Here is a 25,187-nt window from a genome sequence, read left to right as displayed (position 1 = left end):
AAGTCACGGTCTGCTACCACCTTTCATTTCCTTAGTTCTTGAATGTGTGTGTGAGTGTCTTTGTGTGAATGGTGATTCCATTTGATTCATAAATAAAAGCATTGTGGAATTTGCACTTTGGAGTTCTGTTTCTAGGAACTGGTATACACAGGTTTGATCCCCACTTTGAGTTGCCTGAGCCCTCTCAGCCACTTCTAATTGAGCTAATAAAATCCCCCGTATTGAATATTAATTGTGGGTGCCCTCCTGGGACCCCTTCATTTGGGTAACATTGGAGTCCCATAAATACTTTCATACATGAACAGCTCCATGTGATCTAGACATGCCTTTGTACTGGCTTCTTAGGGGAACTATGTCATTAATAGCATTACCAAAGCAAGACATCTGATTTAATCACTCCATTTCACTGCAAGCGAGAACACCTGATGTATTCTGGATTGTCAGAGCAGTGTTTGTAAATAAAACAAAAATACCACCATATTCTTTTAAATGACATTCTGTTCCTATAATTGAAAACTGGGTTGAGTATCATGTGTATGTGTCCGTTAAAAAACAAATCATATCTTACAGAAGAGATAAATCGAATAAACTCAAAGCAATTTGGCAGTCTTTGCTAGGACTGTTCTCAGAAGTTCTCCTCCCCTCCCTATTTTCTTTATTTTAATTTTTTTTTTACTTAAAAGTTCTATCTTTGTGAAAGCCAGTTACTCTACTCTACTGAGAAATATTGCCTGTCTTCAGAAAGAGGCAGTGACAAACATCTACATCTGGAAATATCAAAGCCATTTTTTGCTTTCATTGTATGAAAGAACATCATGCAAATTGCTCCAATTTTCCATCAAATATTTTAAAAAAATGTTTCAGGTGTAATTGATGCAAAAATATTCCATTTCCAGTAACTAGTTGAAAATTACAGGAGGAAACAGCACTCATATGGATGAATGCAAATTACCCAGGATACATTATCTTTCAACAATGTACATCCCACTGATGTCAATAGGATCTACTCTCAAATTAATACAGAATGCCCTTCCCTCTGCACTAAACCAGAAGCAAATCATGTAGTAATGGCCTGATACAGACAGGCCAAAATAAAGCTGCTTCGAGTCACTTTGGAGGTATGCTGTTTAAATGATACATGCATCCTAAGAGTCCAGAAGCCGCACCAAAGCCACACTCCAGTCCTAAGGACTGGAGTGCAGCTTTGGTGCAGCTTCCAGACTCTTAGGACACATGCATCATTGAAACACCATACCTCCAAAGTGCCCTGAAGCAGCTTTATTTTGGCCTGTCTGTATAGGGCCAAATAATCAAAGAGTGATATGAGGGTCAACAAGGCACAAAAATAACATCTAGAAGGACCATATGCAATCCACATGGACTGTGAATCTCTGATATACAGTACTGTAAGCACATGCACAACGCTTTACAGCAGAGTATGGTTTTAATGAATATACAGATATTTTCTTATCCTTGATTTAAAAGGGCATTTCAACAAGCTTAGACATGTTACACAAGATTCTTTTCAGCCTCACATGAGACAAAAACACCACTATGTTTTAGCAGCTGCAGCAACAGAAAAGATTGTTGCAATTTCAGTCCCCCCCCCCCCGACTGCATTTGCAGCAAGAGTGCAAGAGGGGAATTTCACTTCCATGAAATTTCCAACAAAAGTCCTGCTCCCCAAAAAACCTGGAAAGCACATAAAACATCTCTAGAGCACTGAGAAAACCTCAGAAATGTTTCATTCCCCTCTGTAATAATGAAATAAACAAAAATTTACAAGGCCATAATGAAGTCAGTCAACACATTCAGTCCACTAAATACCAGAGAGAAATCTGATAATGTACAATTACTAGAATAAAATGCATACTTTGCAAACAAATCCATTAAAATGCAATTTTGACTAGCTTTTTAAAACAGATTTATGAATAAAAAGATGCAACATTGACATGGACTAGAAACTGACTGATCTCAGTATACTTGGTTTGGCCTATATTGATTCACACTGAAGGAGGAGGTACAAATAAATTAATATTTCTTTAAATTCCTTCATGCAATAAAATTTCATTTTTGTTTATAGAGATCCCCCAAATTATTATTTTTTGTAATGTGAAAGGATTATTTTTTTAAATTAAAGAGCAGTGATTTACAGATTGAAGTGGTAAATGCTAGATACAGTTATACTAGGCATGTGAAAACTAGCCCATAATCAGGGATAGGTAACATGTGATTATAACTGCTATAATCTCAGACCAAGCTGTCTGAGGCTGTTTGGCATTGCAGACCGCAATATTCCCCACAACTGCCATAGATAACTGGGTACTTCAGAGCAGGTGACCAAAACTGTCTACTTTTCTTTGATGTGTCCAACATTACATGCCATATAAATTATGTCCTTGACATTGCAAGATATAAACACTGGAATAAATACATGACTTACCTCCAGTGATGAGTTGAATTCATGGTAAAGATCTGCACCTTCTGCTGCTTCAACCAACCGCTACAAAATAAGTATTTCAACAAAAAAAATCATAGAAGAAAAATCAGAATGAGAACTGATGGGAAAGCATTTTCAAAAACATTACTCGTAAAGAGAAAAACAAATTAACACTAATAAAATGATAAGTGAGCCATGTTTAAGGGAAACAACTTCTTGCCCCAATGGAGATTTCTGTGCTGTTCACAGCTTCATGTCAGATTCAATTTTCCCAGAATGGAGATGGGGTGGTTGATGAAGAAGATTTCACCTGATGAATTTTTGTCATAAAGAAACTAAAAGAACAAAATGCCTGTCAGGGAGGAAACACCATGGTACTTCCATGCTATATATCCTGCTCAACTCTCTCGGAAGTGGGTTTAGAAGACTAGAGAGAGCTTTAAAATTCTACACAAATCTGTCCTGCTTCATGGCTAAATTTAACAGCTTGTATTCACAGTTTCTCAGGGTTGGTTCCAGCAGTGCCTTGGACTGCCTTTTCAAATGTACTGAGTACACTATTTATAGAGAGAAAATAAACAGAGAAGTAACATCAAAAATGTATTTTTCTGTTGAAAGTATGAGGAAAAACAGCCAAATGACTCTTCTTCCCCCACAGTGAAAGATACAGAGAACAGACTGGCTGGGTGTATTAAATCAAGATCAAGCAACTATTTATAAATTTCACTAGTCATACTAACTAAACCACCATACATACAGCAAAACCATATTTTCTGTAAATGTACACGCAATCCAAACTTTACAAAAATGGGCAACAAGAATCCAATTACACAGAGCATAGAGGAAGCATGTTTTCTTTCTTAAAAATAAAATACAGCCATAGAAAATACTGCCAATCTGATAGGTGTAGCAAGATAGGGAAGTATTTTTGATAGAAGACTGGACTGTTCCCTGCTGGAAAGGAGGGGAGAGAGACAAAAGAGATTATCACACGGAGGAGGCAAGCGTTCTTTTCCCATTGTTCAATCATGTTAATTGTGCAACTGGGGGGGGGATTATCACACCCCTGTGTGCTTATTCCCTTCTTCTCTCATGCGTAAACAGTAATGAACCTGTCATTTGTTATTGACAGGAATTTCCATTAATACCAAATGATGGGTCCATTACTCTTTACGGATGAGAGAAGAACTTGGTAAGATTGTAGGGGCGATAATTGCCCCCCCCCCCGATCATGCGATTAACATGATTTAAAGATTGTAGAAGGACGCTTGCCGTGTGATAATCTCCACAGAGAGAGAAGGGCAAAGGCTGGCTGACTGGCTGTCAGCTCTGTTATCGCTCAACTGCTCAGCCTTCCCCCTCCCCACATTGGAGTGGCAATGTGCAGTCCCAGCCAGCCAGCCAGCCAGCCTTTGCCTTGGTTCCCATCACGTCACCACTCTATTACATGGAGGAGGTGGTCGAGCATCCTTCAAACCTTAGCAGACACCGTGTGAGCTGGAGGAGGTCGGGGGGGGGGGGGGGGGGGGTGTCAGCAGACCACAGATTAAGAACCGCTACAGAAGACAGCGTAGGCAGCCTGGAAACATTTGTGTTAGATTCGTTGAACTACTTAGTGAGTGCTGTTATAGACAATTATCAAAGAAATTAGTATAACAAATGGTTTTGAAAAAACAGAGCTTATGGTTCATAGGAATATAGAAAACTTCCTTATAGCACACAACTAGTCCGTCTAGCACAGTATCATCTCCAATTCTAATGGCACGAGTTCTCCAGGAACTGATTTAGTTAACTAGAAATGCCAATATAAGATCTATTTAATTAGAAATGCCAGTGATTGAACCTGGGACCCTGTACATAAAAGCATGTCCTGTAACACTGAATTATGGCACCTTCACAAAACAAGATTCACATTTGATTTTGATTCAGCAACATCCTTCAATGCTCTTTGGTAAGCACTGCATGCTATATAATCACGTTTCCTTTTAATTTATTCTTTCTCATTCCTAGCTGGGGAAAAATTTAGGAGGAAAATAATTACTTTAACAGCTTCTACTTTTCTCCCCAACATGTTTTCCATTTCTTCAGAGAATGTCTTCACCAGCTCCAAGCCATCTACTTCTTTAATCTTCAGAGTTGGTTCCACATCTTTGTATTTCTGCCAGAAGAAATAAGGAAAATAATTTGCAACGAAGAGATTTCTAATGTACAGGGCCAGTTGTCACTCATGTGTAGAGAATGCTTGAGATTTCCAACTACAGTCTGAATTGATACAAACAGACTGTGACTAAAGAGAATTAAACATGCATCAAATAAAAGAAATCCTGAGATGCAAGCATAAACTAAACCCACTGTTGAAGACTTCCTAAACTCCAAAATAACTGTATTTGAAAAAGAGGAAAAGCATAACAACAACTGATTATTGTAAAAACCTTCTTAGATGCTGAAAAAGAATGAAATCCTGGGATTTGCAGTTTAGGCAGGGACATTTAGAATTCTCAACCAGAGAGCTCTTAAAGGCAAAGGTCAACATTTTCCTTTGACAAGACTGTCAAGTTGTGTATAACTGTACAAGGCAGTGGTCATCTCCGTTTCTAAGTCTAGGGAGCTAGCGTTGCCAAAAATGACTCCATTGTCATGTGGCCAGCATGAATGTATGGAATGCTGTTACCTTCCACCCAAGTGGTATCTATTTATCTACTTGCACTTTAACATGTTCTTGAACTGCTAGGTTGGAGGAAGCTGGGACTAGTGATGAGAGCTCTTAGCCTCACTAAACTACAAACTCCAGAATTGCACAAGAGGCAGCCATAGCAGATAAAGTGGCATTACAGTGCTAGAACAGTGTGATGTGATATTGACCTTCTCCCTCACTATGAAGATCAAAGAAGAGGGTTGCAGTACTGAGATCTGGCAACCTTACTCATATGCATATTCACATAAACATGTACACAAAACAGAAGTGACAGCAAACCTGAAGATTTCAAAGAATAAGAGTGGTCTCACACCATCCAGAAAGCTGAATAATGCTAAGGATCTGAGCCTTTAGGCTGCACACCCTAATGGCGTATGCTGTATCTGTTTCCTTGACAATGATAAAGAGTACAGGTACAGAATGGTACCCTTAATCAGGGGTGGAAAAACATGAGAAGTGAGATGAGCAATGAAAGATCCTGCCATTCAAAGGGCTCATTAATTGTACATTAGAGAAAGCTGTGGCGCACATGTGGGGTAAAAAATACCTTGAGGATGAGAAAGGGCAGGAGGTGATCAGATAGAAATAGAATCATACCAGACCTTCAGTAGGCAGTACAGAAGCTGCTAGCTTTACTTGGTGGGATTAGAAATGTGAAGGTTTTCCAGTATTAAAGACAGAAAGCATCTTCAACACACACTCTAGCAGAGGAGGAATGGACAGGAGGAGAGGCTGAGCACAAAGGTTAGTCTAATGGTACTGCCCAGGAGAGGTGTATATGGGCCACAGGCAGAAATCTAACTTTGGAGAAAGTCCAGTTCAGCTGCCTCCTGTCCCCATTTAACTCAGTGGCATCATTTTTTCTCAGGATCTGCCACTCTGAGGAGTTAAATCAACCCCTCCCAAGTCATTTCAAATAATCCGGCCTAGGAATGTATGCCAACATGAAAAACTACTTACCAGTTCTTGCTTGTGTCTTCCTTATAGAGTCATATATATAAAATAGCAGAAATCTCAGAATTTTAGCAAGAAGCTACTTAACATGAAACTGGGCTGGTCCAAGACAGAATATATAAATACAGAGATTATTGTGGAGCAAACCTGCCCCTTGTTACGAACAGGACTCTTAGTTGTCATTTTGCTTTTGTTGTTGATTTTGGATTTTGTAGTATTTTGATGTCAATAGACTGTGCTTTGTCATTTTTCCATTAGGTGTGGGGAGCTTAAATTAGTGGGTCAATGCTATTTTGGCTCTCTCCAAGTATGAAACACTCCTCATACAGTATGTAAGGCCTGGAGCAAATATCCCTGTATTCTCCCTTAAAAGGACCCTGACACTGAGAACAGACTATAATTGGGCATAGACATCTGAAGAACAATGCCATCTTGACCACACAAAGGAAAAAAAAATGCTATAAACAACTCTCCTATGAGCAGACATCATACTGCATAAGAATGCCAGAAAACAATGTGCATACCATCTGCCTCAACAAGGCTCCAGAAAACTTCACTAAAAGGCTCCATCTAAATTCAAACTGTGAGTTTTCACACAATGATAACCTGCAGAGCACAGTCAACCCTGCAATTGACAGTCCATGGCCTCATCAGAACTCTTCTCCAGCACTACATCTCAAATGAGTTGATTCTCTTCCTATCAGCTTTCTTCACTTTCTGGCTTTCACAACCATACGTTGAAATTGGAAATATGATGGCATGGACCATTCTAACATTAGTATTAGACTTTACTATTTAGTAAGAAATCCAAGGGAAAGCTTATATAACGAAGCTATATTTTGAAGAAGGTTCCATCCAGCTGCAACTATCTTGTTCAAGTTGTGAACAGAAAGATGCAGAAAACGTTCGGAGTACTAGAAACAATTTACTGACAGTGAAAACTCTGTTCAAAATGAGACTCAAAACTATTTGCCTGGAAACAAGTATCCCCACAGGAAACCTGCTGTGTTAAATTTATTTCCATTAATCATGTTACAATCATCAATTCCCACTCTTCACTTGTTATGTGATTTGGGGCCTTTAAATGAATCATTCTGGCATCACTTTTAGTTTGAGCTCAAGACTGAATTCAACAACTGAGGACTTGACTGGGTGTGCCATTGCAAAGAAGGAGTAAAATTCAGAATGGAAATATCATGCTGGTGTCCATGAAAAAACACAGAAGTATGTTCAGCAGCGAGCATCTTATACTGTATCTCTGTCAGCCCCTCTGACAGTTATGGGAGTAAATGTATTTGTCGGGGGGGGGGGGGGGGGAGAGACCAATGTGATTTGTGGCTTGCAGAATCCAACTCTAATGATCACAGAGAAATAAGGACAAAAGGAAAGATGATATATGTTGCTTCCCCGAAATCACCTTGGTAGGATGCCTCAGTCCCATGATGAAATTTAGCAGCAAGGCAATGGCAGAGAAAGTGAGTGATTAGCTTAGGAAAGTTGGTTTGACAGAGCAATATTTCCACCTAAAGCCATTTTCATCCCTAAGCTGAAATAGATACATGTATAGCACTGGAGGATGCTAACTGGGCTCTGCAGCACCAATTCATACACAGAATGACGGAAAAGCTTGTGATATTTCTGAAGACATTAAATTAAATAGATTTTTTTTAAAAATGGCAGCAGCAAATAGTAAGTAAGTTGTTTATTTGGTCATTGACCATTTTAACAGTAGCAAATAGAAAACAAGCAGCCTTTAAACTACTGATAAAGAGACATTTTTGTCTCGGTTTTTACAGAATTAACAAGAGAGGGATGAATAAGAATTGTTGTTGATGTGTGACTTCAAGTTGTCTCCAACTTAGGGTGACCCTGAAGCAAACCTATCATAGGATTTTCTTGGCACGATTTGTTCAGAGGAGGTTTGCCATTGCCTTCACCTGAGACTGAGAGTATGTGACCTGCCCAGGATTACCCGCTGGGGTTCACACACATCAGCACAACAATTACATCAATTGAACTGGAGATCAGAGAATAGGGAGTCAACCTGTGCTGGATGGGGTTACACTCCCCCTGAAAATGCAGGTCTACAGCTTGGTTGTGTTCCTGGATTCAACTCTGAGCCTGGAAGCTCAGGTTTTATAGAATCAGAGAACTGGAAGAGACCACAAAGGACATCCAGTCCAACCTCTTGCCATGTAGGTGTCAGGACTGGGCTAATCTTGCCATGATTATTGTGCTGGGGACCATGTTATCTATAAGGTGTATGCTATGTGTGATCCAACAGGGAGGTATGTTATTTTGTCAGGATGCATTAACTTCATGTCGTGTTATTACTGTGGGATGACAAGGGTATAAAGAGGGATTTACATCATGTGTGCTAACTGACATGTATTTGTTACAAAACTGGTCAGCTGATTCTTTGTTCAGTATTGTGGATATGTTTGCTCACATATGTGTGCTTTTGATATGTATAGTTGTCTAGCTGTAGATTTATGATTGTATGATGCATTATTCTTATATAGTTGGCATGGTGTGTGGGGTTTGGTTTACATCACCTTTGAAACAGAGATACAGGGTTATTTATGTTAAGCAAGTAGGTAAACTTATGTTGTTAGTCACATATTAGAGGATAATTAATTATTGGTTATAGGGCTGGTTATCTGGCTAATGATTTTATATGCTATAATCATGTTAACTGCAAAGCCTAATATAACTTTAGGGAAAGGGCTTGAGAGAGCAGTGAAATAGCCTTCACTGAATACTGTGTTCAAAAGGAATGCATAGGAGTTTTTTTTCTCTCTCTGCTTGCTAGTCCACTGTTATGAATTTATCTCAACAGAAAAGACAGGCAAAGACAGTCTGGGAAAGAGGGGGAAACAATCTAAGATGAACTAATTGTTTTGAAAACAGGGGAAAGTACAAGCCTGCCAGTTTTGTAAGGTAGAGCCAATGCCTTTGGTATGCTTGTGAATGCTTTATGTGTGCTTAGGCTTTAGGTCTGTCCAAGATGTTATACTAGAAACATCACTCTCTAGCTTCAGAAATCAAGCATTGCTGTTTCACTCACAGAAGTCTGATTTACTGAGTTGTGGGTGGGGATGGAGTTTAACTATCTATGACAGGTGGAAGACACAGTAAAAGCACCTGACAGATGGCCATCCAGCCTCTGTTTAAAAACCTCCAAAGGAGGAGACTCCACCACTCTCCAAGATAGTGTGTTCCACTGTCGAACAGCTCTTACCATCAGGAAGATCTTCCTAACATTTTGGTGGAATCTCTTTTCCTATAATTTGAACCATTGCCCTGTGTCCTAGTTTCTGGAGCAGCAGAAAACAAGCTTGCTACATCCTCAGTATGACACCCCTTCAAATACTTAAACATGGCTATCATGTCCCCTCTTAATTTTCTCTTCTCCAGGCTAAACATACCCAACTCCCTAATCTGGTCCTCACAGGGCATGGTTTCCAGACCTTTCACTATGTTGGTCACCCTCCTCTGGATACATTCCAGTGGTGGCTAGGAATACATTTGCAGAGTTAAAACTTGTGCACTATTTATGCCTGTTCTTTGAGACATGAGAACCTGTCATGGTTACACATGCCTTAGTTATATCCTGGATGAATTCCTCTATGTGGGCCTGACTTTGAAGAGTGCACAGAAATATCAGTGGTCCAAAAAGCTGTGGCCAGATTGTTAACTAGGGCTGGCTCCAGGTGCCACACAACTCCCCTGTCGCAACAGCTTCATTGGCTACCAGTCTGTTTTCAGGTGCAATTCAAAGTGCTTGTCTTGACCTAAAAAGCCCTATATGACCCAGGCCCAATTTATCTCAAGGATTGTATTCTTCTTTACAAACCTACCTACATTTTGAGATCTGCCAGGGAAAACCTTCTTTCAGTCCCGCCATACTGGCAGGTACATCTGGTGGGAACATGGGCGAGGGCCTTTTTAGTGGTTGCTGCCAGGCCCCAGAGAAGTTAGACTGACAACCTCTCAGACCTTTCTGCTTTGACCAGCATTTGAAGACTGTATAAGAGCTGACTCACCTAAACAATGTGCTGGATTTTCCTAATTTTTATGCTGACGTGTGTGTGTGTGTGTGTGTGTGTGTGTGAGAGAGAGAGAGAGAGAGAGAGAGAGAGAGAGTTTAATGTTGCATGTTTTAATCTGTTTTTTTTAATTGTTTAATCTCTTTTTAACTTTTGTATCTTGTGAATTAACTATATGATTTTTAATCTGCTGTAAATTGCTTTGAGTTCTAAACTGTAAAACAGCAACAAGGTATTATTATTATTATTATTATTATTATTATTATTATTATTATTATTATTATTACAATTGTCCACTAATTCAGAGTGACACTAGAAAACATTCACTTTCACTCTGATTTGGTTTTGGTTTCCTGATGTCATACATTGGCTATATGGTGCTGTCATGTCCTCACACTGACTACATGACCTCTGATTAATTGGATCATATAGCAGGTAAGCTATAAAACAAAAACTTTAAAAAACAAAATAATGACACATCAGAGACAAATCTGCATGTAGCTCTTCACATATAATTCTGTGTACTCCCTCCACCTGACAACGGTTCCCCTGTTTCTTACTGGGTGCATTTCTCGCGAGGACCAGCAAGCATCTTAGGCAATGGGCTTGAGGCGGAGTGGAGGGCTGCCAAGCACTCCCTGCTGCACATCAGAGGAGCCTTCTATAGCTTTTCAAAAGTGTTAGAAGGATGCATTTCATGTTCCCTTCCAAAAAATCCACACCACACGTTAGGGGTGGGTCTTGCCTGCTGCTAAGTGAATGGCACCAGCATGTCAGTCACTAAAAGTATATAAGTCTCAAGTCAACTTGAGTCAGTGTGTCATTTTTTCCAAGTAAAGTCCAAGTAAATTCACTGAAGTGCCTTGAGTCTGACTTTTGTTCGAGCCAGTTGAGTTGAGTCTACATCACTGCTTATTGATTGGGAGGGTGGAAATTCAGACCATGGTCTCAGTTTGATTGAGTTGGGAAGAAATGAGAGTGCTCTCAAACGTAGCTTCTCCTTCCCCTGATAACTTGGAGCAGCCACCTCTTCATGATCAGAACCACCTCTCCTTTCCCTTCTCTGCTCACCAGTAAGTGACAGTAAGAGGGACCCATCCTGAGCTTTGACAGATGTTGGGCAATGGAGCACAATGATAAGTCAACAGGCCTCTGTGTTCTGTCCTAAAAGGTCCCTTACTCATGCCTAAGTTATTTACAGCCTATGTGCCTATAAGACACTAACAGGATTGCCAACCCAAAAGTGAATGTGTGCAAGGACAGTGCAGGGGAAATGCCTTTCAGATAACAGTTCAGAGTAAGCTTGGCAGAGGGAAAACTGGAGATGGTCCCTGTACCTTTGATACAGTAGTTGTTTAGAAGAGCTAATTTTAGCAGGTGCTGCTTGTCACTCATCCAGGTAACAAGCAACATCTGATATCTGGCAACCTGTTTCAGACCCTCTTAATTCCATTTTTGTACCAAAATGTATTTGGTGTTGTTGTTAACAACAAAGCTATAATCATAAAATATAGGATTAAAAAGAATCAGGAGGCAAAAAAGTCATACCAACCACAACCCAGATTTTGCATTTGATTTCCTTTTTACATTCCCTTTCACCCATTAATGAGTGCTGGAAATGCCAAGAAACTAATTACTTTTGTATGTGGTGCTAGTGTAGAGCTGCACAAACAAGCTGGATAAAATTAACATCCTGACTAGGCATAAATTAAGCTTTTTGTGCTTGCTATTGTTATAAACTATCTGAGGGATATGAATGGTCACAAAGAGAAACTTTTACTCTTAGCTGCATATAGCAAAACCTATGCCAATAAATTTAAAAATCAAGTTAAATCAGAAAATGCACAATTAATCTAGTGGTGAAATTAGCTAATTTCATTGGTATGAATAATGATAATGCTACACTTGGCCCTCCATATCCATGGATTCAACCACCCACAGATTGAAAATATTCAAAAAATATATAAATTCCAAAGAACAAATCTCAATTTTTGCCTTTTTATATAAGGGACACATTTTACTATGCCATCGCATTTAATGGGACTTTAGCATCCATGGATTTTGGCATCCACAGGGGGCCCTGGAACCAATCCACAGCAGATGTCAAGGGACCAGTGTACTACAAATTATTATGGGACTATCAGACAGTTTTCTTCACCATACAATGAAAGGAGGAAGTACAAACTGTGAAGGAGGGGTTTCTATTAAAACCTGCACCTCTTAGGTGGTGCCTGCACTGGCCAGAATACTCCAGGAGCAGCCCAGAGTAACCTGACCCCAAAGCTGCCCCGAACTGTCACTGTTACCTGGGGCCCTCTGTGGCAGCTGAGCAGCTGTTTGCAATGCATCTGCTGTGCTGCCCAATGCAGCAGCTGGTGCATCACTTACTCTGAGGTCAGAATGAGGTGCACAGTGTCAATCACATGACTGGACGCCTTGTTCTGACCTAAGAGTGAGCAACATATAGCAGTGGTAGCAGTCCAGGTGGCACAGCAGGATGAGTTGCAAACAGCTGCCTGGCATTGCAGTAGAGGGCTCCGGATCTTATGGGAAGATCCAGAGCAAATAGTGAGTTTTCTTAATCCGTTTTAAGGTGGATATACAGTGGTACCCCGGGTTACGAATTTAATTCGTTCCGCGGCGCCGTTCGTAACCCGAAAGATTTCGCAACCCGAAAAAAGGCTTTCCGCTAGCGCTGGAAAGCCGCGGCTTTTAAATTTCATGCCAAAAAGCGCTGAAACACACCGAAAAAAAATTCGTAACCCGGAAAATCTTTCGTTACCCGGAACAGTTTTTTCCAAGCTAACTTTTTCGTACCCCGGAAATTTCGTAACGCGATCAATTCGTATCCCGGGGTACCACTGTACTCATTTCTGGTGCTAAACTGGTTGGACATCATATGGATTGTTTGCACCAGAACCTGGGTCTGGTCTGTGTATTGTCTGGATTCTCTGCTGAGAGGATGGGGGCAGGACATTTTATTTGGCCCATGCAGACAGGGCATTAGTTTTACGTGTGAAACCAGTCTAAAAGATTCTGTGCAACCCCACATTCATCAGGCTATTTTATATCTATCACTATGAAAAACATAATAACCAAGGAACTAATTTCAGTTCTGAGTAGTTGAAGTAAGTCACTTATTTTTTTCTTCTTCCAAAACAAATATTTCTACTGGATCAAACAAGACAAAGCATTTATGTCTAAAGTCTTGGGTAATGATCCAAATGGTTTCTGCTTTCATACTGTCCAAAGCTAAAATGCATATGGGCAATAGTGTGAGATAACCAGGTGACAATGAAAAAGACAGAATGAAAGCCAAATAATAATGGTAATGCTAACATCAACAGCTACTGATACTGATATTATCACTACAAAAGACCAAAAGATTCCCCCAGGCAAACCACAAAAGGAGGTCCAATAAAGGTATCACTGTTTGGTGGATTTTGGATGTTATTGGACTTCATAAAAGAAAGGGCTAGGGTTTTAAACATGAATCTGAATTATTTTAGAACATCATCACAAAGGCAATGCCAAGATTGTGGTGGGGAAAGACTATGTTTTTTTAGAGTGCTATTTATATCATTTTCTTGTGTATTTATTCCAGATCTTTTCCCTTTTCACATACATAATTCTAGCATACTAAAATGTTCATTCTAGCTGGTCACAACGTGTTGTGTGGCTAAGCAGGTAGCAAAGCAAGACAAGCTATTCAGTAATGGGGGAATGTCTCATCCTGTGAGAGATTCCATTTCTTTTCTGATTTATTTCATCTGCTCTAAACTGAGCTGAACTACTGGTGTCTCCCAGACATGAAAGTGACAGGGTGATCTATCTCTCTGACCACCTATTCAAGGCTATTGCACTCATCTCAGAGAGACAAGGGCAAGCAAAACCTAATGTTTCCAAATAAACATTTGCTTGAGCTGCTTTCAGGAATCAGCAGGACTCACATGAACCTCATTTTGGAGTTTGTAGGAGCACAGCTTGTGGGGGACTGGTTTGTTTTTTTAAAATTAAATTTCTATGTGAAAGCATTTAAGGCTGGCACTAGGTATCTTCCCATAACTTCTAGTGACAACAGTTTTGAGGTTATTTATTTCTGCAGAAACACACTAACCACCATGCTCCATGCATGCCATATTTACACATTCTACATTATTCTGCATAGCAACACTGTGAAGTAAGAAGGTGAAAAAATATCATGCAACATTGTATGGTTAATACCATAAAGGAGTGAAAACAGGGAAATAGATTTATGTTATTCTAATAATTGTTGTTCTAGTGGGTAATAAATATAATTTACTTTTCAAACAATGTAAAGAAAGTGAATCCTTCTCCCTCCTTCCTCCTCTCTATTTGTATTGGTGTGTGTTTGTTAATTTATACGGCCAGTCAGATGAAGAAATTTTTCCAATTCATTCATACAGGGCTAGAACATGGCCCTCTCCATATTATGTAGTAAAATAAATCCTCTCACATAAAATAAACAAGACCATTTCAGGCCACAAGGTATTTTATTATCTGTAATGGATATTTTCCTAAAATGTATAATCCAAGAACATTTCTGTTTGATTTTTATTACATTCCTCCAAATGTGATTCAAATATGATGTGGGATAAATGAGACACCAAACAGCATAGTGTAATGGTTTGAGCACCAGAGTGTGACTCTGGAAATCAGGCTTTGAGTCTTCATTTGGCCATGAAAACCCACTAGGTGACATTGGACAAGACACACAGTCTTAGCCCCAGAAAATCCCCTGTTAAATTTGCCTTTGGGTTGCCATAAATTGGAAACAACGTGAAGACACACAACAACAACAACAGCAACACCAACAACATTTTCTCTGATACCACATGCTCACTGATTCCCCTAGAGTCCAAAAAGATGTTAAATCATAACCTTTTACATCCCCATTCTTTTATTTATATATTAGCTTGCATATTTACTTCTCCTTTTCTCAGGTTTTTTAACTTTTGAGGAAATTATTTTACAATGCTTCGGTTCACTAAGGCCCTTATCACACAAGCAAGTTATCCCAGGGTCAATGTGAAGGCAATGCAGGGGCAATCATGGGGTTTCAATCAGGAGCCATCTTAAACACAATCGGGGGTCCTTCCAGGGTCTTTCCAGGGTTAGGTAAATCTTTTCCCCCAAAATTTACCTAACCCTGGGATGACCCTGGAATGACCTCCGATTGTGTTTAAGATGGCTCCTGATTGCATTTATCATCATGTGATAAACAAACTTGAAACCCCATGATTGCCCCTGCATTGCCTTCACATTGACCCTGGGATAACTTCAAATTTTGCTCACGTGATAAGGGCCTAACTAAGTATACTCAGTCAGTCAGTCAGTCAGTCAGTCAGTATCTCAGTTAGTCTTAAAGGTGCTACAGATTCCCTTTGCATAATGATATTCCAGATTAACATTGCTATGTCTCTGATTTGAGTATCGTAGAAAGCATAAGCATGAATAAAATAAAAATAATATCATATTTTATGCAGTTCTCTCCTAGAATGGCAGTGTTGAATACCTCTCAGATTTTGAGGATAAGAACTTTGAAATGAATACAGCAGGCTGTGAATACCAGGTGAGCATCCTACCACTTGCTTTTTCAATACTAGTTGAGTCTCCCTCATCTGGAATTCTGAAATCCAAAATATTCCAAAAACCAAAACTTTTTTCATGGGTGGCTGAGACAGTGATAGCTTTGTTTTCTGATGGTTCACTGTACAGAAATTTTGGTCCATGCACAAAGGTTTTTTAAAAATATTGTATAAAATTACCTCTGGGCTATGTGTATTAGGTGTATATGAAATATAAATGAATATTGAATTTAGACTTGGGTCTCATATCCAAAATACCTCATTATATACATATATGCAAATATAGGCATTCCAAAATCCAGAACACCTCTGGTCCGAAACATTTCAGATAAGGGAGACTCAGTCTGTACTGGGTCCTTTTTTAAAGTGGGTGTATGTAAACATTTGTATCTATTTGCTTACACAATTACGTATCACTTACCTTCTGTAATAGAAGAGAGCCAGAATACTTGGTGACAATGTAATATAAGTCTCCACCAAAGACATCTGCCCAGGATTTAACTCTACATAATAAAACAAATAAAAGGAGCATCAGTAACTTCATACTAGACAGGCAATTGATAAGAAGCAGAAATTTCAGACAACAAAGATGCATTAACAAAATTTTAGACTTCTCCCTGGATAGGACATTCTGTGAGTAGGGATACAAATAAATAACTAGTTCAAGCTGTGCTCTGGAACAACCCATCTGGCCATTCCAGTGATTTTCATCTTTCAGTGTCACCTCCAGATTTTGGGGTGTACTTGAACAAAATGTCCTCATTTGTTCTCTTCCCTGAGCAAGGCTTCTGTCACTGTCACCACTTTACATTTGCCTTCCTTTTCTCACTGAATGCAAACCACAACACTGTTATGATAAGAAGCAAAGGCGGAGATAGAAATGCGCAGGGACAGTGGATGCTGTGTTCAGCAGTGAGGCCCGTGCTGCAATGTGTCTTGGTACATGCTTTGCAACTCTTGAGTTCTGGTGCCAGTTGCTTTGCGTATCTCATTATTAAACATTTATTAAGATTGTAAGCCTGAGAGCAGGCAACTGCCAAATTAGCAATTCGTAAGCCACCCTAAGAGCCTTTGTGACTGAAAGAACAGGATATAAATACTCTCAACAAACAAACAAATAAATAAATCAGAAACAAAAGCCCTGTATTGTGGTCTAAGGGCCCATTCACATTACGCAATTATAGTGCTATTATTCCACTTCAACTGCCTGTAGAATCCTGGAGTTTGCAACTTGTCGAGTTAGTGGAGAACTCTAGCTGAGAAGTCTAAGAAGCGGTACAGACCAACACTTTGTGCTGGCGTGACCCTGAACTAGGGCTGCAGTAGGGCAGAGTGTTCACATGCTCCCAAACCCTACCGCATGCCCCGGGTGCCATCTTGGTGCGCATCTGTCCAGACGGCTCATGGCATGATGATGTCCCTTGTGTGCAGTGCCCAAATGGCGGTGCACACAAGGGGTGTCATAGCGCCATGCCAGGGCATTTATGGTGCCCCTGTAGTGGCGGAAATAGGAGCTGTGTTTCACAGCTCCTTTTTCCACTGGGATGGGATGTGGCATCCAGTTGCCATGTCCCCAACCCAGCGCTTTCAGGGGTGGCATAGAGCCACCCCTGTCAAGCTGTCTGTACAGCCCCTAAATGGTCCTCCCTGCAATACATTCCTTCCGACTGTCCCATTTTGGCAGGATTAGTCCTGCTTTAATCTTCTGTCATCCCACTTTTCTAATTTCTTTTAAATTATCCCTGTTCCAGTCTGTTCCTGATGCTTTCCTCCTTTGTCCTTGGCTTACTTAAATTGTTGCAGATTGAACCAAAGTAGTTTTCACTCACTTAACACAACAGAGAAAAGAGGAGAGGGTAGAATCTATCCCTTCCCGTTAGGCACAGATGAAAACAACCTGCTGCATCATTTCTTTGCTTGTATGTTCTTCCTCATTAATAATGTTTTCCATCTTGACTACACTCTGATGTTGTTTAGTAACACTTACCCCAGCTTTTATCTGTGAAATGTCAGAGGGTATATATGCTGCAAATCCTAGGATTCCATAGAACTAAACCATGGCCATTAAGGTGGAATTGTGGCACTATAATTGTGTTGTGTGAATAGGCCCTAGGTGTTGTCATGCTCCCAGAAGTGACCAGTGCAGTCCCACAGGGTTCTGTCCTGGGCCCAACACTATTCAATCAATTGGATGACAGAATTGGGGGCGTACTTATCAAATTTGCAGATGACACCAAATTAGGTGGAATAGCTAATACTACAGAGGACAGGATCAAAATTCAAAATGACCTGGATAGACTAGAAAGCTGGTCCAAAGCTAACAAAATGAAATTAAACACGCAGAAATGTAAGGTACTGCACTTAGAGTGGAAAAATGAAATGCACAGATATAGGATGGGGGACACCTGGCTGAATAAGACTACATGTGAAAGGGATCTTGGTTTTATCTTTGATTCTTCTCTGTCGTGTATCCCTCAGATCCAGACCACAGCCATGGCTTGTAGATTCTTTTTATACATTGCCAAAATCTGACCATATCTCTCCGCCTCTACTGCCAAGATTCTGGTCCATGCCCTAGTGGTCTCACGACTTGATTACTGTAACATCTTCCTGGCTGGGCTTCCTCTTTCTCACCTTCGTCCTTTAATTTCTGTCCAGCATTCAGCTGCACGCATTATCACATCCGCCCACCGCTCTGACCACATCTCTCCTTTGTTGGCATCCCTTCACTGGCTCCCCCTCCCTTTCCATATTCAGTACAAGCTCCTGCTGGCGATGTTTAAAGCCCTCCATGGGCTGCCCCCCCTTATTTATCAGAGCTTCTTTCTCCTCACCTTCCCACTAGGGCCCTCCATTTTGGTAGTCAAAGTTGGCTGTCCCAGCCCAGGATTTCCTCTGCCCCATCTAGGATTCACCCCTTTTCACTTGCTTCCCTTCACTCCTGGAACCTTCTTCCCTTGCGAGCAAGGGCCATGTCATGGCCAGCCAAGAGCAGGTCTCGGAGGATGAGGAGGAGGATGGGGCTCCTCCAGAGCAAGAGCTAATTGAGGCTACACCAGGTGCTAATCCTGCTCTGCCAGAATCCAGCCCTGATCTCCCAGCCCCAGAGGAGGAGGCTCAGCCAGGTCCTAGTGCTGATGGGATTCCTCTGGTGGCACAGCAGCCTAGTGGTGACTCTAGGGAGGAACCAGGCCTGGAGGTTCCCTCCTTTGAGCAAAGAAGGGCCGAGAGTGCTTGCAGGCGTAGATCCAGGAGGACTGCAGAGAGGCAATTAGTAAATCAGCCTCAGGTGGCACGGGGGAGAGTTTCCCTTACTTAAGAAACAGGGAGACATCAATTCAATGCCAGAGTTTATTGCATGATCCTTTGGTGTGATTGCTGCTGGCACTGGCTCCGTGTATCCTGATTCCTTGTTGCCTTTACTCTTGACCTTGGAACGGACTGGACTCTTGCTACCTTCTGCTGCCCTGACCCTGGACCGGACTGACTACGCTGACCTCTGTTTTCCTGACTTTGGCACTGGCTTTCAGCTTGCTCTTTAACTTGGACTCCTTGCAAGGTTTGTGGACTGCCTCCATTTGCTGTGCTAAGCCATTCTTATCAGCGTTGTTTGGGTGTGCTGGCTGCAGTCCGGGACAGGCCATCACTTCTTTAACCAGCTTCAAAACAGAGTTGAAGACCATCCTGTTCAGAGAAGCGTTCCCAGACATTGCGTGATTGTCACTTGCTATCTGATGTTCGTTTTGTTGCCTGTTTTATTGAACTATTTCCTATATTTCTATGCATTTTATTTGTATTATCCTATCATTTCTTAGATTGTACGCCATAGGCAGGTTTACTGTTTTATATTTGTTGTTTTTATGTACAGCGCTGTGCAAATCTACAGCGCTATATAAATAGATAATAATAATAATAATAATAATAATAATAATCTAGGAGTCCAAGTAGACCACAAGTTGAATATGAGTCAACAGCGTAATGCGACAGCTAAAAAGGCCAATGCAATTTTAGGCTGCATCAATAAAAGTATAGTGTCTACATCAAGAGAAGTAAGAGTGCCACTATATTCTTCTTTGGTCAGGCCCCACCTGGAATATTGTGTCCAGTTCTGGGCACCACAATTCAAAAAGGACATTTAAAAACTGGAGCGTGTCCAAAGGAGGGTGACTAAAATGGTGAAGGGTCTGGAAACCATGTCCTATGAGGAACGGCTTAGGAAGCTGGGTATATTTAGCCTGGAGAAGAGAAGGTTAAGAGGTGATATGATCGCCCTGTTTAAATATTTGAAGGGATGTTATATTGGGGAGGGAGCAAGCTTATTTTCTGCTGCTCCAAACAACAGGACCCAGAACAATGGATGCAAGCTCCAAGAAAAGAGATTCCACCTCAACATTAGGAGGAACTTCCTGACAGTAAGGGCTGTTCGACAGTGGAACACACTCCCTCTGAGTGTAGTAGAGTCTCCTTCCTTGGAGGTCTTTAAGCAGAGGCTGGATGGCCATCTGTCGGGGATGCTTTTATTGAGAATTCCTGCATGGCAGGGGGTTGGACTGGATGGCCCTTGCGGTCTCTTCCAACTCTACAATTCTATGATTCCCAGCTATATAACATTTGGATAGAGGCCTATGTAGACCCTAACTAATGATGACATCAGCCTGTTCAAATTGGTTTTATCCCTGAATGTCAGTACATAGGCATGTCAGGAGCACCCTACTTAGTCAATGCTTGACAATGCTAGGCATCAAAGGACATTTGTGGACTGGGCAGGAGGGGTTTTCCCCCCACTTGTGGAGATCCCCCCCCCCCAAATCACTCCACAAATTGCTATTGTTAGGGATGCACAAAATGTTCTGGCTTTTAGACTGCATGTCTATTCAGCCAGCTAAACTCATCTGCAGCACCTATTTTAATATAACTCTGTCTACTTTTACTGGCAGCATAATGTAAATATGAAACAGACAAACAAAACAACCTCTTTTCATCTTTTCCCCCTGCTGAACTAATTGAACTGTTGCACTATTGAAGAAAAACTGTCCTAAACAGAAATGATAATTCTTCCTAGGAACAAGCAATGGATAACAGGCTATAGCTATAAAGGATGATCAATAGCTGACTGATCTACAAGGGAAAATTAAAATAGTTCTAACTACATAGGGAGCAATATTACAAGTAAGACATTGCCCAACAGAGATAGAATGGTAAATGCAGCAATTCATTATGGATCTGTAACTAGAAGTAGAAATGAGAGCACTGATTGTATAAAGTGAGTACAAAGCTCCTGCAGTGCAGAGTGTGAAGTTGCTTTAGTTTTGAAAACCATGCAAAAATATCCATCCTAGTCAAAAAGAAGGTAAATGGGGTGAAGTACAGGACAGAGAACCTGACTTTAAACAGCTGTGAAGAAAGGGGGCTACCAGCAGGTGTTGCTTGTTATTCAAGTGACAGCTGCTGAAATTAACTCTTCTGCACAGCTCTTAAAGGTACAAGGGCCCTGTTCTTTGCTTCGCCTGACAATGCTAAACTAATTAATAGTAGGGATGACAATGACTTTACCAGACACTAGAAGAAAGGTGCAATGGTCCAGAAGCATAGCAGCTTCCTCCGTGCTGTCCTATATGCCACTGTAGCACTTTCATTCTCTTTTCAAGAGGAGATGGTCACCAAAGCGTGCCTTTTGTTGAACAGATCTTTTCCAATTGGCAAAAGGGAGGCTTGGCAACTATCATTTCAGGAAGAGAATGAAAGTTCTATGACTTCATGTAGAGCAGGATGGAGGAAGCTGCAACATTCCCAACCCATTTTGCCTCCCCCCCCCCCCCCCGTGTATGGTAAGGTCCTCAGTCTTTTTGGCTCCCTGGCTATTTCCTATTGCTATCAGCAGCAAGACAACTAAGAAACTCAGAAAGGAGAATGGCGACTAGCATTTCCGGGTTTTTCTTGAGTTTTTCTAACACCATTAATGCAACTGGCCATCAACAACATTTTATAAGCAATTTGCCCAGCACTTTCATTGGATTGACTCAATTTCTTTTTTGGTATATAAGAAAGAAAAGTATTTCATACTCTCCAGCATCTCACAGATGAAAACCAGGACACATGACAAAACAAAATTAGAATGTGGTCAAGATGGTAGAAATTAAATGAGGAAGAACAGACAAGCTAGGAAAGGCTGCAGCAGATTGCTTTTGCCTGGATCTTCTGGGAAGGGCAAGATTCCACCCGTTCTTCTCCCCTGAGTAAAAACTACTAGTTGAGCTTCGAACTGAAGTAAGCTGGGGGAGGAGTGGGAGGAAGACATAGAAACTGGGACATTTCTGATAACCTGGTTGCAGATAATAATAAAATAATAATAAATAATAAAACTTTATTTATATACCGCTTTTCCAGCAAATCAAAGTGGTGTACAGAATCAGTCGAAATACACATATAACATATAACATCAACTACAATCTCAGATACACTCAAATAAAAATTAAACCTATAAAAACAACGTATAAAAACAATCTTAAGATATCTCAATCGCAGGTTAAACATCTTGAAGTAAGCTTTTGTTAGGGAATCTCTTTCTCTATAATGAGTCAGGAGGGTATGCTAGCCCGAAGAGATGAGTTTTCAGTGCCTTTTTAAAGACACTCAAGGTAGGACTTAATTGGATCTCTTCAGGAAGTTTATTCTAATACCTCGGAGCTATCAATGAAAATGCTCTCTGGTGAGTTACTGCCAGTCTCACCTTGGGATACTCAAGTAGGTATTTCTCTGTTGTTCTGAGAGTGCGGGGCAGATTGTGTAGGGAGAGGTGTTCCCTCAAGTAACTCAGACCCAAGCCATGTAGGGCTTTATAGGTAATGACCGACACTTTGTATTGAGCCCGGAAGCTAATAGGCAGCCAGTGAAGAGATCTTAATACAGGTGTAATATGGTCCGACCTTGAAGTGCCAGTGACCAATCTGGATGCAGCGTTTTGAAATAGCTGAAGCTTCCAAACCTGGTACAAAAGTAGCCCCATGTAGAGCGCATTACAGAAATCTAAACGAGAGGTTACCAGTGTAAGTACTACTATTTCAAGGTCCTTTCGGTCCAGACAGGGACGCAGTTGGCGTATCAGCCGAAGCTGGTACCAAGCACTCCTGGCCATCCCATCCACTTGAGATGATAACTGTAGGGATGAGTCCAGGAGTACTCCCAAACTGTGAACTTTGTCCTTTAGGGGAAGTGTGACCCCGTCCAGGACCGGATGGCAAATTTCCCCATCTGGACTTGGGGCACCTATCATGAGTACCTCTGTTTTCTCTGGATTCAGCCTGAGTTTGTTTTCCCTCATCTAGCCCATTACTGACTCCAAACAGGCATCCAGAGGAGAGATGCCATCCTTAGTCACTGTGTCAGTCGGAGACATGGAGAGATAGATCTGGGTGTCATCAGCTCCATGTTTCTGGATGATCTCTCCCAGCGGCTTCATGTAAATATTAAACAGCATGGGGGACAGAATGGCGCCTTGAGGGATGCCAGATGTCAGCTCTCTTTTACGAGAACAACAGTCCCCCAGCCTCACCATCTGGAACCTTCCTGAGAGGTAGGATCAGAACCACTGGAGCGCAGTGCCCCCAATTCCCAACTCCCTCAGGCATACCAGAAGGATACCATGGTCTATTTATTTATTTATTTATTTATTTAGGTATTTATATCCCGCCCTTCAGCCCTAATGGCTCTCAGGGCGGCTTACAATATTATTTGTAATCAGACAGTTCCCTGCCCTCAGGCTTACAATCTAAAAGACACGAAACAAAAGGAGAAGGGAATGATGGAGGGAAAGGGGATGAGGTCCAGTGGTTCTTCTCTCCCTCTAAGGCCTGGACCAAGGCAGATGGATTGGAGGGAGGGCTCTTCCTTCTTCCAGGCTAGTCCTGATGGAACTGGACTTGCCTGGCGAACTCCCTCTCAGGCCGGCAGATGGCAGTTGTGGAGGGCGGAGACTCTATGGTATTGAAGGCCGCTGAGATGTCCCAGAGCATGAGCAGGGTCACACTTCCCTTGTCAATGCTCAGATGGAGGTCATCAACTAAGGCGACCATGGCAGTCTCACTCCGTATCCCGCTCTGAAGCCAGTTTGAAATGGGTCTAGATAATTGGTTTCATCCAAGACAGCTTGGAGTTGAAAGGTGACTGCCCTCTCAATCACCTTGCCCAAAAAAGATAGTAAGGAGACCGGTCTGTAATTATTCATCTGCAGGGGATCAAGGGAGGGTATCTTCAAGATTGATTTCACTATAGCCTGTTTTAAGGCGGATGGAAATACACCCTCCCGAAGGGATGCATTGATTATAAGATGCAATGAGTTTGTTATATACATCCCCTCCCTCAATGGTCAACAAGGATGGGCACGGGTCGAGAGGACAGGTCGTCCTTTTTACACAACCAGGGAGCTTGTCCACGTCCTCGGTATCCACAAACTCAAAGCGATCCAGTATAACTTTGTTTCCAGAGGCACTGGACACCTCTTCTCGTCATTCTGTTGAAAAACCAGCATCGAGATCAGCCCTTATCTGAGAGATTTTATCGGCAAAGAAGTCATTAAAAGCATCGCAGCAAGCTGTAGTTGGTTCTAATAAAGGGTTCAGGGTGGTCGGAGGTTGAGTTAATTCCCTAACCACCCTGAACAGCTCTGCTGGACGACACTCTGCTGATGCAATCCGTGCAGCATTGAACAAATTCTTTGCTGCATTGATTGCCACTCTGTAGGAACGCAACATCTTCTCATGGAGTACCTTGTCAGATATGCGCTGATGTTTCTGCCAGTAGCGCTCTAGTCGTTGTGCAGCCTGCTTCATCTGGCGTAGATCTTTAGTATACCAGGGTCTTCGATTAGGAGCGGGCTGGCAAGGACACTCAGGAGCGATACTGTCTATTACCCCGATAAGGTTCTCATTCCAGTTGTTAACCAGGGTTTCAACAGAGTCGCCATCGTTCCCAAACATAAATCCCTCTAGGGCTTCTTGGAACCTTTTGGGTTCTATCAACCTTTGAGGGTGGACCATTCTAATGGGCCCTCCACCCCTGAGGGGTTTTTGGGTTGTAGCCTTCAGTCCTACCTCAACCAGAAAGTGAAACAGACAAGAGAAAATTGCTTTAAATGGATCTGTTAAATAATAAGGGAGGGGGCTCTGAAGCCTGGCAGTTTATAATGCCCAATCTTTTAGCTCTTCTGCAGTCCCTGAGGGCTATAGCTCATTGTTGTGACAACATTTTGGGAGACTGGAAGTAGTAACATATCACTTGCACTGGCATTTCAGACCATTTTGCAGGAGGCTGACTGTTTTGAGGGTGCTTTAGCATCATGTTCCCCACAAAGAGGATTATGGATGTCTGAAAGTGCTTCTTTGGCCAAAAATTTGCAGAGATTCTCAGGGCTTGTGGAGGTTACCCTCCTCTCTGACAGAGCT

General features: G+C 41.5%; 1 protein-coding gene across 1 annotated transcript in view; it reads right to left on the bottom strand.

Moving 5' to 3' along the window:
* LOC121930893 (voltage-dependent calcium channel subunit alpha-2/delta-4-like) overlaps nt 1-24,722 on the bottom strand; it is a 113,873-nt gene extending 89,151 nt beyond the window's left edge. The window contains exons 1-3 of the mRNA XM_042467857.1: nt 24,513-24,722; nt 4,482-4,598; nt 2,444-2,503 (exon numbers count right to left, since the gene is read on the bottom strand). Of these exons, the coding sequence (XP_042323791.1) occupies nt 2,444-2,503; nt 4,482-4,598; nt 24,513-24,722 (387 nt within the window). The remainder of the gene's footprint in view (nt 1-2,443; nt 2,504-4,481; nt 4,599-24,512) is intronic.
* Between the last annotated feature and the right edge of the window lie 465 nt (nt 24,723-25,187).

The sequence above is a fragment of the Sceloporus undulatus genome, chromosome 5 (assembly GCF_019175285.1).
Source record: "Sceloporus undulatus isolate JIND9_A2432 ecotype Alabama chromosome 5, SceUnd_v1.1, whole genome shotgun sequence".
Taxonomy (NCBI): Eukaryota; Metazoa; Chordata; class Lepidosauria; order Squamata; family Phrynosomatidae; genus Sceloporus; species Sceloporus undulatus.
The sequence above is the reverse complement of the archived record's forward strand: the minus strand, read 5'-3'. Positions and strand labels throughout refer to the sequence as shown.